The 16943-nt window shown below is 53.4% G+C and overlaps 7 protein-coding genes across 7 annotated transcripts; 4 read left to right on the forward strand and 3 right to left on the reverse strand.

Moving 5' to 3' along the window:
• Positions 1 to 251: 251 nt before the first annotated feature.
• Positions 252 to 2425, forward strand: AYL99_03880 (hypothetical protein; the record flags this gene model as incomplete). Its single annotated transcript, XM_018835394.1, has 2 exons — positions 252 to 705; positions 759 to 2425. The coding sequence occupies 2 exons, from the start codon at positions 252 to 254 to the stop codon at positions 2423 to 2425; spliced, it is 2121 nt and encodes a 706-aa protein (XP_018695044.1).
• A 701-nt stretch (positions 2426 to 3126) lies between these two features.
• AYL99_03881 (hypothetical protein) lies at positions 3127 to 4375 on the forward strand (the record flags this gene model as incomplete). The annotated part of the gene is made up of 2 exons (XM_018835395.1): positions 3127 to 3733; positions 3828 to 4375. The coding sequence occupies 2 exons, from the start codon at positions 3127 to 3129 to the stop codon at positions 4373 to 4375; spliced, it is 1155 nt and encodes a 384-aa protein (XP_018695045.1).
• Positions 4376 to 4967: 592 nt separating this feature from the next.
• Positions 4968 to 7595, reverse strand: AYL99_03882 (hypothetical protein; the record flags this gene model as incomplete). Its single annotated transcript, XM_018835396.1, has 8 exons — positions 4968 to 5179; positions 5284 to 5532; positions 5607 to 6106; positions 6166 to 6315; positions 6375 to 6567; positions 6635 to 7135; positions 7213 to 7475; positions 7534 to 7595. The coding sequence occupies 8 exons, from the start codon at positions 7593 to 7595 to the stop codon at positions 4968 to 4970; spliced, it is 2130 nt and encodes a 709-aa protein (XP_018695046.1).
• Positions 7596 to 8204: 609 nt separating this feature from the next.
• Positions 8205 to 9240, reverse strand: AYL99_03883 (hypothetical protein; the record flags this gene model as incomplete). Its single annotated transcript, XM_018835397.1, has 3 exons — positions 8205 to 8408; positions 8458 to 8811; positions 8869 to 9240. 3 exons carry the CDS (start codon positions 9238 to 9240, stop codon positions 8205 to 8207), a joined length of 930 nt encoding a protein of 309 aa, XP_018695047.1.
• Positions 9241 to 9679: 439 nt separating this feature from the next.
• AYL99_03884 (salicylate hydroxylase) lies at positions 9680 to 11250 on the forward strand (the record flags this gene model as incomplete). The annotated part of the gene is made up of 4 exons (XM_018835398.1): positions 9680 to 9682; positions 9732 to 9857; positions 9918 to 10619; positions 10675 to 11250. The coding sequence occupies 4 exons, from the start codon at positions 9680 to 9682 to the stop codon at positions 11248 to 11250; spliced, it is 1407 nt and encodes a 468-aa protein (XP_018695048.1).
• Positions 11251 to 12354: 1104 nt separating this feature from the next.
• AYL99_03885 (hypothetical protein) lies at positions 12355 to 13980 on the forward strand (the record flags this gene model as incomplete). Its single annotated transcript, XM_018835399.1, has 4 exons — positions 12355 to 12979; positions 13033 to 13293; positions 13351 to 13700; positions 13759 to 13980. The coding sequence occupies 4 exons, from the start codon at positions 12355 to 12357 to the stop codon at positions 13978 to 13980; spliced, it is 1458 nt and encodes a 485-aa protein (XP_018695049.1).
• Positions 13981 to 14653: 673 nt separating this feature from the next.
• Positions 14654 to 16119, reverse strand: AYL99_03886 (succinate-semialdehyde dehydrogenase (NADP+); the record flags this gene model as incomplete). The annotated part of the gene is made up of 3 exons (XM_018835400.1): positions 14654 to 14777; positions 14832 to 15737; positions 15788 to 16119. 3 exons carry the CDS (start codon positions 16117 to 16119, stop codon positions 14654 to 14656), a joined length of 1362 nt encoding a protein of 453 aa, XP_018695050.1.
• Between the last annotated feature and the right edge of the window lie 824 nt (positions 16120 to 16943).

Consider the following 16943-nt stretch of genomic DNA (forward strand, 5'->3'; position numbering starts at 1 on the left):
CAACAGATCCCCCTACTGAAAAAGTGTTCAGGAATAGATGGTAGATGTTCTACCTGTATATAGAATTCACCGCCAACAATTATAACATCAATTTGACCAGATTAACGCTGTCATCAATTCATGTCGTGTCTCCCCACTCATGACGCTTCACCTGAGCTTGGCTTCAGCTTCTCTCCGCCTGCCTGGATGTACACTTCATCTACATATTTATGCAGCAGTCATTGCTAAGCGCCCGAGGCGTCGAAGGGGCAATGAGCCTCATTTCCGGATTCTGGGATCAGGTCGACACTCGTGCCTCTGCGATTCCCCATCAACTTTGTCCTCCGTGTAAAACGTTCTGCTCTACTTCGACGTTACTACAAACCCTGCCCCATGACTATGCGACCTGGGAACAGGAGGGGAAAGATGGCCGACCTCTGACTCTACGACGCAAGGATCAAGAGTCATATCAAATTCACAATTACTCGGGACTCCGTCGGTGCGTCTCGGACGGCCAATGCCACCTGTGTGCCGTCATCTGGGCTGAGCTGCAGTCCGAGGCTGGATATGATCCGCTGAAGGAGCTGTGCCGTCATGAGCACAGGGGAGTGGTGTTGACTGGAGTCCTGAAGGGAGGGGGCAGACAGTTCATCAACCACCGCCTTCTGACATTCCACATTGGAGAGAAGAAGTCGAATACAGCAATGCAGCTCCTCATGTCTGCTGGTACGAGGGTCCGTTTCCTGCAAGAGAAAACGGCTGCTGATACTCTGGGGAAGAGCCACACACCGCACCCATCCGACAGCAACTCGATGCGCAGTTGGCGTTCTCTACCGATTCGGATGCCACCTTATCTCTTGCGGATAAATGGCTTCGCGATTGTATTGCGCAGGATACGGCGTGCGCGAGTGAGAGACAAAGTGCCGTATGGGATAGAACGTTGCCTGCCAGACTCATCTGCGTCGAAAGCGATGGTTCTAGCCTGCGGTCGGCTCGTGTCGTGGATACGAACCTTTTGCCTTCAGATACCCCTTACCTGACGCTCAGCCACTCGTGGGGAGATGGTAAGTTTCTGAAACTACTTTCGACGAACACGACACAGCTGTATTGTGACATTTCGGTGGACGAGTTGAGCAGGACCCACAGAGATGCTCTGTCAATTACACGCAGATTGGGGTACCGATATATCTGGATTGATTCGCTCTGCATCATTCAAGACTCCGAGGATGACTGGAGATCACAGTCAGCCCAAATGGCTTCAATTTACGGTAACTCGACATGTAATATTGCAGCAGAGAATGCTCCTGGGTCTGGTGGATGTTTTGTCCGCCGTAATCCCCTAATGCAGCGACCCTGTCAATTGACTCACAGCAACGATCTGGACCGGGGAGAAGGAGTCTACGCTCACCGCTACCACACAGCAAACTGGTCGGCATTTCCACTGTATTACTATTCTCCTTTATCCCTCCTGACTAGAGCATGGGTCCAGCAAGAACGCATCCTATCCCCTCGAGTTCTGTACTTTGGTGGTCCCGAAATCCATTGGGAGTGCTGCTCATTCCAGGCTTCCGAGGCGTGGCCGAATGGATCGCCCAACGAAGACCATGGCTTTGACGAAGTCTATCCGCTCAAAGCTGCCTTTGAATCCTACATCACCCCCTTTACGAATTGGGACCGAGACGATCATAACAGGTTCGTTTACGAGCTGTGGCACAACGGAGTGCTTCGGGAGTATACCGCGGCTGACCTGACCTTTGAGAAGGACCGACTGGTGGCCCTCGCCGGCATTGTGGGGGTCATTCAGCGGCGTACAGGCATGACTTATGTAGCCGGGCTGTGGAAGGAACTCCTTCCCATGGATCTCATGTGGCGTAAAATGGACGCCCCGATGCCGGGAGACAAACATCTCGAGCCTATACCATGGAAAGCGCCAACCTGGTCTTGGGCGTCGGTCAAGGGCCGGAAAAGGTGCGATCTCTTTGCGCTACAGAAGGCGGAGAATGACAATATACTCTATTGCTCTCGCATCCTGGAATGTGCGACAGAGACATTGGACGCGGTACAACCTATGCTGGGCGAGGTTTTTGGCGGGACCATCACCCTGACTGGCTTCCTTGCACCTCTGATCCGCCCCGATACATCAGGAACAACAGAAGCAGAGGGATCGGGACACTCCAAAAAGACCAAGGACGTCGGACTTGACATTGATGTATCGTCGTCAACGGAGCTGTTCTACTTCTGTCTCATGAAGACCCGGGACAACGAGACGACGCATACGAACAAAGGACTCGTTCTAGCGAAGGCAGAGGCAGAGAAGGACAGAGAAGCAGACAGCGCCAAGTATGCAGGCAGCTACATCCGAGTTGGCGTGTTTGTGAGCTCATACACTGTCGACGCGGGCAGCATTTTTGACGGCGTCGAGGAAGCGTCGGTCACTATATGCTGATGGATTATTTTTTGTGGCATTCTTTCATGATCACGGAGGCAATTAATTGTTCCATGGGTGGCATTCCCACACCGATGGTTCGTCATCGAACCAGGTATAAACGTTTGACAAAGGCTGTCTGTTTCGCCAGGGGGCCTAGTGCCTTTCTTTCCCGTGGTTAATGTTTCAGTTATCTACCTGCTCCCTCCCAGCACTTAAACCATATCGGGGCTTTGAAGGTACAACTATTAATTCGAAAGCAGCCACACTGTTTGAAAGACAACCGTCGATTCAACAAGTCTCGCGAAATGGTCCCAAGCACTCCAACCAGACACACACACACCAACACACACAAAGGCGGAATTTCGGGAAACGACTACATGTTCGCATCTGTAGGTCGAGATATACCTCCCCCATTCAACACTCCTCGCTCGAAACTTCTGCAGTTTGGTCGCCTCGTAGCCGCCCTTACATTCCGTCGCACCTCGACCAATTGGACGAAAATGCTTACACTACTTTACCGGTTCCAGCTTGGTAGACAGGGAAATTCGTCCGTGACGAAAGGGGCCCAGATTCGGCCGAAGCGGATTGCGATGCTTTCCTGCGCGGACTGTCTCAGAAGTGGCACTACTTATATACTATAGATCCATTTCAGATGGACAGTCTCGTCCCAGAGGTAATAGAGCTTGTTTCTACAGCCCCTGCAGCACACAGCAGTGATCATGTCCAAGCCAATCCGCGTGGGCCTCATCGGGCTCAGCTCAAACCCAAATATCCAGCTGGCTGGGGCGTGGGCCAAGAACGCCCACCTACCGTACTTGCTCAAGACTCCGGACTACACCATCACGGCTCTGTGCAATTCGTCGGTCGAATCGGCCGCGAAAGCAATTGCGCTGTACGGCCTGGATGCCAGTAAGGTCCGCGCGTACGGCGACCCGGATTCCCTCGCGCAAGACGACAACGTCGACATGGTCGTCTGCTCGGTCAACGTCGCGCAGCACTACCGCCTCGTTAAGCCGGCCTTGCTCGCTGGGAAGATGGCCTTCTGCGAGTGGCCGCTGGCCGGGACATTGGAGCAGATGGAAGAGCTGGCCGCACTGGCCGAGCAGAAGAACGTCAGGACCATCGTGGGGCTACAGGGCCGCAATGGCGTCTTCACCCACGCCATGAAGAAGTTCATTGGCAACGGGCCCAGCCAGTTGGGCGACGTTCTCAGCACGTCCATGGTGGGATACTCGTTCTTTTGGGGCATGGCGGCTCCCCAGGACGTCGCTTACCTCATAGATATCAAGAGTGGAGGGAATATGCTCACCATTAGGGCCATCCACAGTGAGTTGTCCTTTCTGGCCGTACACCGTATATATCTGTGTGCAAGAGTTCGAAAGTATCTCTCGCAGCTAATGTCTTTGCCTCCCCGATTCAGTCCTTGACACCTTGACCGCCACCTTGGGCGAGATCGAGTCGCAGCACACCCTGCTCAAGAACAAACGGCCCACGGTCGCGCTGATCGACAACACCTTCAACGTGATCGACCCGGCGTATCCGAACACGACACCGGACCACGTTTTCATCCACGGCGTGCTGGCGGGTGACATCCCGTTCGATTTCCAGGTACGCGGCGGCGTGCAGTTCAAGGACACGCCGGCGTTCGACTGGCGCATCTACTGCACGCGGGGCGAGATCCGGATGGTCGGCAACGAGATGCTCTGGACCAGCGGCGACATCACCGTGCAGGCGTACGACTTCGTGACCAAGCAGGTCGAGGATGTGGACCTGGGCCAGCTGCTGCGGTGCGAGGAGGACTTGAAGGGCGACGTCGCCCTCCAACTGGGCCTCGAGGCGCCAGCGGAAAATGTGGCCCGCCTATACGACGCATTTTCCCAGGGTCAGACGCACAAGTATCTCGACTTCAAGCAGAGTCTCAAGTGGGCGAGGCTCATTCAGGAGGCGTACACTGCCAACGGCTTCTGAAGAAGAAAATAGGACAAGGTGTGCGGTGTTTCTCTCAAATAGAAAAAGAGCTTTGCTGGGTTCAGGACATGGGGAGGGTCAGATTTTCGAGAGAAGGAAAAAGCCCATAGAGGCATCGTCGGGACTGCAAAACTAAAACCCTTGGTTCTGCTACGGCCTGGCCGAAGAAGGCCTCTCTCATATTCTCGTCCGATACGCAGCAGAAGTCGTAGAAGCGGCGCCGCGCCTGTTCGCGGATGTTGTTTCAAGGAATGAGAGGCATGGCAGGCGTAGGGAGGAGGAGGAAGCCGCATTGGCCACGTTCGAGCTTCTCTGGACAACTCCTAGATTGAAGTGGGCTTTTCTCCCCTCCTCAGCCATATCTCCCTTTCTATCCTAACTCCCCGTCAAACTCCCGATTGGCGGTAGCCTCCGAGAACCGGCTGCTCCTACACAACGGTGGGTCTTGAGCGTCTTCATATTGCTATAATCCGTACAGCAAGAACGCATCAATGAGTCCGAGGAATAAAACGGTCCAGCTGGCCAGAGAACCGCCGAGACTGCGATCGGAGCAAGAACATCAACGATACCATATTTTATCCATGTGCAGGGCTCAATGCCGCATGAACCAGTCCACGTCGGCGTCCAGCATGAACTCGCTGAGGTCGATCTCCAAGGGCTGCTCTTTCTGCCCAACCGCCGCCTGCTGCGAAGACCGCGTCGCGAACAGGTCTTGGTGATTACCGCCGCCGCCGCCGGCCCGGGCGGATGCGTCCGAATAATTCACTCCGGGGAGAATAGAATTTGGGTCGAGTTTGCCCGGTGCTGGAAGTGAGATTCATACACATTAGTATCTTTCTTCACTGTCTGGGAGGTAGGGAGGTAGGTGGCTCGTGCTTCGTGAGTAAGCGAAGAGCAGAGAAACTCACATTCGGTGATGACAGCAAAGGCCAGCTGCGACAGGTAGGCGATGATGCGCTGCACCACGCGGTTGCCGCGGTCAAGGTTCTCCAACGCTTCAATGGCCATGTTGAGGTAGATGGCCGAGCTCTCGACGAACTTCCACCGCGAGGGGACAGCGCCGCCATCACTACCACCGCCACTGCCGCCTTCAGCGCCGGCGGGTTTGGTCGGAGACACAAGCAGCGCCGCGATGATGACGAGGCTGGCGTTGAATGCTTTTTTTGGCCATGCGTGAGTCAGTCAAACAGCATCACCGATACAGACTCCTAAAGGTAAAGGGTGAACTTACTGTAAAACAAGGAATAGTTCCACGCTCCCAGAAGATCCCGGCGCCATCCGCTGGAGAGGACCACAGTGTGGACAATCGAGATGATGATCATGGCCGAGTCGAAGCAGTTTTCGACGCTGCTGATGCAGACTTGGTGCATCATGTTCGTCTCGGCATCGTTGTTGTCGTTGCGCCCCGCTCCTCCGTATGCGTCGAGGAATCTCTCCAGAATCGGACGGTGAAGCAGAATGTGCAGGTTGTGGAAGCGCAGCGAGAGCACCAGGTTGAACCGCTCTGTGATTTTGTCCTTGGCCTCCAGCTTGTCCAGGTCTTGCGCGCACAGCGGCGTGTGGCACACGCGTAGGTTCAGCGACGGGAGGATCTGGTTCTTCCACTCGTCTAGCTGGGTCTCGCCCTTGAGCGTGAGGGAGATGATCTCGGCCACGGGGAGGTATTCTTCGAGGCCGAGGTTTTGGCCATAGCAGGTGTCGATGATTTGGTACATGACGTTGTAGAGGGCTCTATGTCAAAGATACTTAATTATGCTGCTCGTCTTAGATTTTGTCTTTCGGATACTTACATTGTCGCTCGAAAGTACATGGCGTCCATCCACTGCCCCGTATCTGCGCTGGGGGTTTGGCCCAGGACTTGTATGTCGGCGGTGGGCAGTTCGAGCTTGACGTACTTTCCGGGGATCATGCAAGCTCGGCCATAGGTCATGCTCAGCGTGCTTGGACGGGCTGTTAATTTTGAAGTGGAAGTGTTCTGAGAGTCATTGGCACCACTTACCGGTCCAGGAGAACGCAGCCAAACCAGACGCGCTTTCGAATCTCGCACTCTAACGGGGGAAAGTCCCGATTTGTTCTCGGTGAATGAAGCCCTAGTTGAAATGCGGCCGTGACGGCTAACCCGTGGACGGTCCAGGCACGGACAGACTTCTGTGTCCCTTGCAGATACTGGCCCACAATGAGCAGATATTGCACTGGATAACCATGTTGTTAGTGCGCCATGTCACAACTGATAGATAGAGGGGACTGGGAGCACTGCACCGAGTTCCAGACTGATGTTCGTCCGTGATTCCCTCTCGCACAGCCCGTTCGCTCTTTGATAGTACACGTCGGACTCAGCAATCCTCTCTTCGGAGGACGTGTAGCCGTCCACGGTCAAGGTGGTGGCCATGGCGAGAATCATATTCAGCAAGCCGAGCCACGTCCGCCGCGCCATGGTGAAGTTCGTGCGCTTGAGCTGAAAGTACGTCTCGCAGAAGGACTCCTCGTGGATGAACGGCAGCAGCTGCCCGGTCTTCTGGAAGTACTCCTTGATTAGCCGCCAGGTGTGCGCGTCGGGCGGCAACGCGTAGATGTTGACGCTTCTCCGTGAGCGGTTCAGGGTGCTCTCGTTGATCTCCCCGTGCACGTAGTGCGGCCGGGTGACGCGCATCCACTCCGCCGCGGTGGTGGGAGAGTTGTTCGCCCCGGCCTCGCCCTGCCAGCTGGCCTTGGCGAGCGCCAATGAGATGTGGCGGAGAAAAGCAACATTGGACGAAGGGCCTGGAGGGGGCACGTCAGTGGACAAGCAGGACCCACACTCTCGGAGAGCGAGGTAGATCCTGGGGGTCATGCCATACCGAAGTAACCACAATCTTCTTCGTCGGTGAACTGGATGGCTCCCATGCCGTCGATGGCGTCTTCACTGGTATCAATTTCGCCCAGCTCGGCGTTGGCCGGATATTGGGTTGATGGCTCCGGAGGCACTGTCGAGTCCGGTACCAAAGAAGGGAGAGCGCCGTTGGCAAACGGAGTGTCGGTCTGGGTCGCCGACTGGTTCTGCTGCAGTGCCTTCATGGTACTTTCGATCTCTTCCAGCCTTTGTTCGAGCCGGGACAAGTAACTAGGTGGAAGAGCAACAGTCAGCGATGCGGAGCTGCTCAGGCTTTCTTCAAGCGTACCTTCTTCCCACGGTCAGGCTTGTTGTTGTCCCGGCCTGTTCGTACGAGCACTCACATCCCATCTCGCTGCAGAGGGAGCATTTTGGTCGACCACCATCACACTAGACAACATCAGCGTGTCTGTGATGTGAGACGACAGCCCACGTCGAGTGTGGCGGCTCACGCGCGACTTCCTGTGTCTGCAGTTGCTACATGCCAGTGCAATCCTGCGTCGTTTGTTCGCCCGAGTAACAGATCCCCGTGGTGGGTTACGCTGAGCAGGCGTCGACCTCTCCCCAGAAGGGGGACTCCATTCCTGTTCGGCCTCGTCTGTTTGAAATGCCATGTCACGCTTCTAGGTGGAGCGCCTTAAATTGGAGTGTACAATCGAGATTCGGTATTGACTATAATGAAGGTCGACGGGAGCTCGCTCGACGGGAAGGTCGGGGAGGAACCGGATATTTAACTTGCGGAGTTCTGTCAGGTCTGCGGAGAAAAATCGGTGCTGACTCCGGGGGGATGTGGGGATATTTTACCCGCTTATCCGTACTAGCCGTAAACGGGACTATACCCAGCCTTGTCTATTCATCCGGTCTCAAAGTCTCAACGAAATCGTACACAAGGTTGTCAGGGAGAAGTGTCATAGATTGGCTTACTTGTTAGACTCCACACCCACTGCGAATTCTAGGCTTTTACAAGGATGCTCTTGGAGCCTCACCAGCCTTGCCCCATTTACTGATAAAGCCCACCAGTTCCCGAGCGACCTCTTCCTTGTGTGTCCAGCTCAGAAAATGAACTCCTCCGGAAAACTTGACCAATCTGGCTTCTGCTGCATTGGTGAATAGCTTGATCTCTTCCTCCGCGTTCTTGATGCTGAACACCACATCCTCCGTGCCCTGCATCTGGTTAGCACAAAGCAGCTCAGGCTGGGGTACAATCACATACATGTAACCACAGGACGGGACAGCGGACATAGGGCAGCCGCTCGTGCAATCCGTCTCGGCCGGCAAGGTTAACTGCGGCCTGACAGATCCTTCTCTTGCCAGTGTCTCCGCTGTAGTTGTGCTTGATGGCCTCGGACCAAAAGTCCTTGGTCTTTTGGTCGACCGTCTTGCCGAACCCAATGTCCATCAGGAAGTCGCAATATCCGCTCCCGGGTTCGAAGTCGTGGGCGGGAGCGAGATGGCCAGCCAATGTCACAAGACCTGACGTCGCTCCGGGGCCGTCCCAGCAGCCCAGTTCACGGCTTCGGGGCGACTCAGAGTCCATGGATGATCCGATCGCGATGATGCCTTGAATCTTGACACGAGTGTCAGTCATGATAGCTTCGTGAGCCATTCAGAAGAGGTTCCATACCCTCTCTGGTGCCAGCAGTGCCATTCTTGCGGCGATCCACCCGCCCTGAGATGTCCCCGCGGCAAATACTTGCTCAACGCCGAGTTGGTCCAGGGCTTGGAGAGTTATGATGGCAGTATCCCAGTAGGTCCAGGTTTCTGCCTTCTTGGGGAAAGTGTGCCCATGCCCCAGGGGTTCGATGGCGATGAGGTTAGCTGCCTGAAGGAGAGCTTCATTCTCAAACTCAGGTAGATAATAGTCGGCAGTGACGGTGAATGGATTGAACAAGACAAGAGTAGGCTTCGAACGGTCCAAGATTTCCTGCGAAGGACGATAGCCCACCTGGACCCCGCCCAGATGGGACACGCGGAGGGTCTTCCTGGGTAGAACCATGGTTGTAAATGCTCTAGCTGTAGCAGGTGCAGATGTTTCACGACGGATGCTGCGAAGCTCGGTCTGAGGATGGATTCGTACACAATGTCCAGACAGTCGACTTCTCCACGAAGTAAGTCTCTCCATTAAGTACGTAGCATCAAATCTGGAGTGTAGAGACCCCGCGTAAGTACGGACAGTCTCCGCGGATGGATGGACAGTTATGACGAGGGAGCCGCATATCACTTTCCCTATCTCCCCGATGGCCGAACCTTGGACCGAAAAACATAAACTGGGGATGTGCACGCAGGATAGTATATTAAGGCATAACCAAGAACACTTCAGGTAACATAATACAGCGAATTGCGGTCCATCAAAGAGTTCAATCTAATCGGCACACGAAATATTCTGGCTCACTCTTCAACATTGCGTTTCCCCCTCATCATTGCAAAGCACTAAGATGGTAAGCCGCCGTTGCTCTCGCAGTCAATCAGAAGTTTTGACACGAATAGGCTCATCAAAGCAATATTCACGTCGGTATCGTGGGAGCAGGGATTGGAGGCCTGGCAGCCGCCATTGCCTTGAGACGGGCGGGAGCACAGGTGACTGTCCTTGAAGCTGCAAAGGAGCTCGGCGAGGTATAACTCCTCCCACGTTCAACCGTCTTGAAGACTCCAACTAAGCACGTTGGCTGGTAGATCGGTGCCGGTATTCAGATGACACCTAATGTGTCAGTACTCCTGCAGCGGTGGGGCGTCGACACCGTGATTGGCAAAAATCTGGTCCAGTTTGAGGAATTGAATATGCGCCGAAAGGATGGCACACTCGTTGGCCACACCAAGATTCCGACTCTCGAGCGTACCCTGGGTCGTCCATGGTGGGTTGTGCACCGTGCTCACCTCCACGATGGTCTGGCGACGATTGCCCGCAGCTTGGGAGCCGACATTGTCATTGACGCCCAAGTCACGCGCATTGACTACCAGACCTCAGACACGGTGACGGTGGAGACATACAAGCACCAGACGTACACTTTTGACCTCCTCATCGGCGCAGACGGCATCAACAGTATTACGAGAAAGACTTTGTTCCCGAATGTCCACCCGGAGCCACCGACAACGAACTGCGCGTACCGCGCCATCGTGCCCTACGACAGGATTCGACAGGACCCGATCGCCCGAGAATTGATCCAAAAGAAGACGATGGAAGTGTGGATGGCCGAGAACGCCTACATCATCACCTACCCGATCAACGACGCGAAGCTCTTCAATCTTGTCTTGTCACACCATCGGCCCGAGAAATTGCGTGCCACAGAGAACAACGTCCCGATTGAGGAACTCTGGAACGAGTACAAGGACTTCGATCCTCGTATTCGGCGCATTGTGAACATGATCGATAAGACTGTAAGACTGTATGCGAATTTATGGGATATGCTTCATTGTACTGACTGCGTCTTAGTCTCGATGGCCGCTGCTGGTAACCGGCCCCATGAACTCGTGGTCTTCTCCTCGATCCAACGTCGTGCTCATGGGCGATGCCGCTCACTCCATGGTCAACCACATGGCCCAAGGCGCTGCGACTTCAATGGAAGATGGCGCATTCTTGGCTCGATGTATCGCCAAAGTGGTCGAGGGCAAAATCCGAATAGACCAAGCTGTTCGGATCTACGAGGACGAGCGAAAGCCCAAGGCCTACATGAAGCAGCAAGTATCATTCTTGAACGGGGCCATCTGGCAATTGCCCAACGGCCCAGAGCAGCGCGCTCGAGACGCTGCCATGGCGCCGGAGCTCGAAGGCAAGTACTACGTCCGCAGCAGCAACCTCTACGGCGACCCACAAACGGTCCTCGAAGTCTACGGCTATGACGCCGAGGCTCACGCTGAAACGGCTCTGCACAAGTATCTCAATGAAGGCAGGGAGTACGCCGACCCCGAGACAGGCGTGACGGAAACGCTGCGGCGCAAGTACATGGACTGGTTTGCGGCGCGGCAAGAGTCCCCTTCGGAACAATCTCAGCTTCAGCCTAGACTATGACATTGCATGGCCGGCTCTGTTTGTCAGCGTTAGATGGTCCTTATGTATCTGCGTGGCATAGATTTGTTTGTACTTGGCTTTAGTATTGCCGTGTTATGCAATGGCCCAATTTTATTTCAAAGTTCCTTGAGTCTTCAAACCTGTTGATGGACGCTTAGGCGTCCAATAAGGAAAGACTAAGAGTCAAAACTTTACGTGGGTGTAGTTAACTCTGCTGTACAAACAGCCCTCGACTGAAAAGAGATCTTGACCCGAGAAAGAGCAAGCCACAGAAGGCAGCTAGTTGGAAACAGTCAAAGGGATGCAAGTGAGCCCACGCCGAGTGAGTGAAACACCCAGCGAAGAACTATACCTGAGTCGAGTGCTCTGAGGCCCATAGGCTGCTTTACCGCTACCCGCTGCTCATGTTTCCAGAAGACCACACACCATAATCCACTTTCAATCCCCGAACGTTTCCGTAGTGCAAGAGAACCACCCGTCCGCTCTCGGACAGGCATCGAATTCTACAAATCTAGCTTATAGGAGTGCTCTGCTAAAGAACTGGCTGGTTGGCCTGTAAGGTGGTCGAACTTCCGATCAAGTTCTTCCAAGGTTCAAACGTTCCCGTTGACCGTCGGCAGTGACTAGCATCTCCGGCATTAGCTATCTAAACTTTATCGGTCTGCGGGAAGGTGCATTTGCCAAGTACTTCTGATACGAAGTACCTTTGGAGTTCAACGCTCATTGGCGAATGCTGTGGTGGCTTCTCCCATCTAGTACTGGCGATCAGCGGGTTGAATAGGGAACATCGACTTCGAGGCCCGAAGTCCGGAGACCCCAGACTCCTCCGGTGCAGTTACATGTCTGGGAGACCATGGAGTTAGTTGACTTTGTTTGGGAGGTATTCGAGCTCTTCGGTTTCAACTATATAGCGTGCCACTATCCTCGCAACGCCCAAGGAGAGGATGTCGCTCTACCGACACAAGATATCTCGGGAGCTCATTGCTTCTATTTTCTCGAGAGACATTTTCGAAAAGCACACTGAGAATTCACATGGTGTGAGATATTACTATCATCTCAGACAATCCGCACACCGACAGATCTGGAAAAAAGGAAATGGTCGACATGGCAATTGACAAGCTACAGGCTGTCAGTATGGACTTCGTCGAATATGAATCGAAGGAGCCTCCGCCGCCTGAGGTCGACCAAGCCGCCGAGAAGAAGCTGGTCAGCAAGATCGACCGCGTCATCGTCCCACTGGTGATGGTGACTTATCTCCTGTGCTTCCTCGACCGAACCAACATCGGCAACGCACGACTTTACGGCCTCGAAAAGGATCTGCACCTCCATGGAACACAATACCAAACCGCCGTCGCCTTGCTGTTCGTCACTTACGTCCTGGTTGAGATCCCCAGCAACCTGATGCTCAAGTACTTTACCCCGTCCCGATACATCGCCGTCTTGACCATCGTCTGGGGCATCATCTCTACATTGACCGGCGTCGTGCAGAGTTTTGGTGGTCTCGTTGTCTGTCGCCTTCTCCTCGGCCTGGTCGAAGGTGGCTTGTTCCCCGGCTTGACCATCTACCTGACCATGTTCTACACCAAGACCGAGCTGGCACTACGCATTGGGTACCTGTTTGTGAGCTCTGCCATTGCCGGAGCTTGCGGGGGATTACTTGCCTATGGGATTGGCTATATGGACGGCCTCGCCGGACAATCAGGCTGGCGTTGGGTTTTCATCATCGAAGGTATTGTTTGTGCTAGAATGATTGCATATCAGAATTTTGACAGTCCATAATAGGCATCCCGACCGTACTTTTTGGATTCGCCATCTGGTTCCTCCTCCCAGATAGTCCAGACACTGCATGGTGCCTTGACGAGGGAGAACGGCAGCTCCTCATTGCCAGACTACGACGCCAACCGGGTTTCCACGAGGAGCTCGACCGAAAGGACTCTCTCCTTGCATTCAAGGACTGGAAGACATGGGGGTTTGCGGCCGGCCAGTTCGGCGTCAACGCCATGCTCTACAGCTATTCGATCTTCCTCCCAACCATTATCAAAGGTGCGTGGCTATGTAGCTTTTTGTTATCTGTTCTTCAAGTGACGAATAGAACCCTAGGTCTCGGAAAGTGGTCTCCGACACAGGCCCAAGCCTTGACTGTCCCGGTCTACGTCTGCGGTGCCATCTCCTACCTGCTCGTGGCACGCCTGTCGGACGCCCACCAACTTCGCGGCCCATACCAGATCGCAGCGGCCTCGACGAGCATCGTCGGCTACGGCTTGCTCATCGCCCGAGTCGGGCCTGCGGTCCACTACTTTGCAACCTTTGTGGTGTCCCTGGGCTTGTTCGTCGCCGTCGGCATCCCGCTGGCGTGGCTTCCTTCGAACAACCCCCGGTATGGAAAACGAACCACGGCGTCTGCGATCCAGATCTCCGTGTGCAACTGCTCTGGGATCCTAGCACCATTTGTAAGCCATTTTTTCATCGATGAAATCGGAACGGAGTATCGCTGACACGGTATCACAGCTCTATCCCGCGGAAGACGCACCGTACTACACGATGGGCTTCTCGGTCAACATCGCGTTGCTGGGTTATGGCATTCTCTTCTACGGATTCATGACACTCTACCTCAGTCGCGTCAATAAGCGACGCATGGACGGCAAGGAAGACTACAAGGTCGCGGGAATGAGCGATGCTGAAATCGAGGCGCTTGGTGATAGAAGCCCGAGGTTCATGTACACGATCTAGAGGCCAGTCCGCCTGGTGTTTGGAGTGGAGCATGCAAAGCAGGGGGCCGACGCTGAACATAGTGGTCGATAGCCCGGTGGCAACAGATTCCCAGAGTTTTTTCTCCAGAAGACGGGCTGCAAAATAGGCAGTATAGACGGCCAGATGCCTTTATTGGCAGACGCGGCGAACTTTCCACAATGGCCGATAGTCGGGATGGTATTATAGTTCTAGAATTGGATTTACCAAGGACTTCACCTAGAAGAGTGTATGGACCAGAGAGATCAGCTTTGCATCTCCAAAATCTATAAGGGACATTCAATCGCGTAGTCGCAAAGGCACTGATTATTTAGCGGCAGATTTCACTCTTCTAGAGAGCTCACTCTTCCAGGAGTAACCGACAAGACAACAGACACTCAGAATACCATCAGCAGAGCAAGAAACGAGGGACAGAATATGAAACTCTTTCCGCTTGATCTTGTCAATCAGGGCCAGATGTTTCAGATATATTACACGGGAAAGCATCAACAACGAGTGAAAAGGATTCCATTCAAGGCCATGCATGGCAGTGGACGTTCTGACAGACAGCTCCAAATATTTTCTTTTCAGGCCTGGACAATGACGCTGATATCGACATAGCGACCTGCAAAGTCTACAGTAATATCTAAGAAAAGAGCTTCTTACACCTGATATCTCACAAACGACCTTTTAAAGCGGCTCCATTGCCACCAAAGGCAATCATTTTAATGGACAAATATTCACCAATGCCATACTTACTTCCCTCGCGACCAAACCCGCTTGACTTGACGCCTCCAAAGCTTTTGGAGCAAATTAGCATAACAGACTGTACGACAAAGAGCGGATTCGCTTACGGAGCAGCCGCATCACTTATAACTCCAGTGTTGATGCCGACCATGCCGACTTCCAAAGCCTTCACCACACGCCACACACGATCGACATCCTTGCTGAAGAAATACCCTGCCAGGCCAACCTCGGTGTTATTCGACCGTTGAATGACTTCATCTTCCGTCTTAAAGCGAAAAAGCGCCGCGACCGGTCCAAACGTCTCTTCCGAAGCAAGCAACATGCCATCGTCCATATTTGACAGAACAGTTGGCGAGAAGAAGTTTGGCCCCAGTTGTGGCAGTCGCGATCCTCCAGCTAGTACTTTGGCGCCTTTGGAAAGAGCATCTTTGACGTGATTTTCGACCTTTTGCACCGCAGTCTGGTGGATCAATGGACCGTGAGTGACTCCAGAAGTAGTGAGGCTGTTGCCCACGACGAACTCGCTTCGTACCCTCGCAGCAAGCCTCGCAGCAAAGATATCGTACACAGAGTCGTGAACAAATATTCTGTTAGGGCAGACACACGTTTGGCCTGATGCACGAAACTTGCTAGCAATCGTTCCTGTGATCGCAGCATCAATGTCTGCGTCCTCAAAAACAATGAAAGGGGCATTCCCTCCCAGTTCAAGAGAAATCTTCTTGAGAGTCGTTTCCGCGCATTGTTGCATCAAAATCTTCCCGACGCGAGTGGAGCCCGTGAAAGAGATTTTGCGAATCAGAGGAGAGGATGTCAATGTGTGGCCGACTTCAATTGTATTGGAAAGCGCGGTCACGACGTTGATCAACCCAGGGGGCATGCCTGCACGGTGAGCGAGTTCTACCAAGGCGTTGATAGTCAATGGTGTTTCACCAGGCGATTTGACGACGACGGAGCAGCCAGCTGCCAGAGCTGCTCCGGCTTTTCTAGTGATCATCGCGGCAGGGAAGTTCCAACTACTTCTCGTCGGTATGTGTGAGCAGAAGATACAAGGATAAGGACTTACGGTGTGATCAGGCCGCACACTCCTAGTGGTTCTCTGATAGTAAGCACCTGATTTCCCGCAACAGTGGCTGATATGACATCTCCATAAACTCGTGGTGCCTCGTCGCTGAACCACTCCAAGAAGCTTGCGGCATACTCGACCTCAATTTTCGCGTCAGATAAGGCCTTCCCATTTTCCAGAGTGATAAGAGTAGCTAAGTCGCCTGCATTCTCCGTCATGAGATCGTACCACCTTCGAAGAAGTCGTGACTTGTACCGAGCTGAAGTATTGCGGAATATCTGGAAGGTTGTGCTCGCAGCATCAATTGCTGATTCTGTCTCATCCTTCGACATCTCAGGGCAAACTCCAAGCACCTCATCCGTGGCCGGATCTACCCGAATTGGAGTCAGTCTAGCCACCGAAGATCAACACTGGCATACTTTGTACTTGAAAAGTCCGTTCTGACACAGCCTTCACCCATTCACCATTTATATATGCATTTTCTTTGAAAAGGGAAGGATCTCTCAGCTAGGATAGCTTAGTTAGCCATCAATTCTCGACTCAACGAACCGTTTGCGTCTGACCTTGCTTCTCACAGGATGAGCCATACTGTTTTCACACTGAGGGGCATGCTCTTGGTTAACGCACTGACATAGCATTTTCGTCCAAGGCCTTGTATATAGATCAATAAGATTTATAAACAAAAGTCCGCAGGACATCAAGTTTGTACAAGTCTATACAGCCTCGGGGAGATAGGGAGCCCGGTTCGGGTCAAAGTTACCGAAGTCCGAAGCCAGGCGGCTTGTCGCAATTCTGACTGGGACAGTCGGAAGTAGGCAGCACTTCTGCATACTCATTTCTGACTCTGTCAATGGGCATATGGATCTCTGCGGGTTGTTGTCGCTGCCCCATAAAGTTCTGCAGCAAGGAATCCATATTGAGGTACAAATTTGTTATCCTGAGGAGTGCTATAAAGTGTAGCTCGGGGACGTTTTGTGTATTTGTGTAAACCTGTCATGACCTTTTGCAAGGAGAGGAGTTGATGGAGATGACGTTGAGCATATACCTGGGCAGGAAGGCGCTGGTGGCGACAACGACAGCACTTGCTCAATAGCACACAGTAGCACATGATATGGATTTACCATCAAAATGTTTTCCTCCAAACATACTTTTTCAC

This window comes from Fonsecaea erecta, assembly GCF_001651985.1.
Source record: "Fonsecaea erecta strain CBS 125763 chromosome Unknown Scaff3, whole genome shotgun sequence".
Classification (NCBI taxonomy): Eukaryota; Fungi; Ascomycota; class Eurotiomycetes; order Chaetothyriales; family Herpotrichiellaceae; genus Fonsecaea; species Fonsecaea erecta.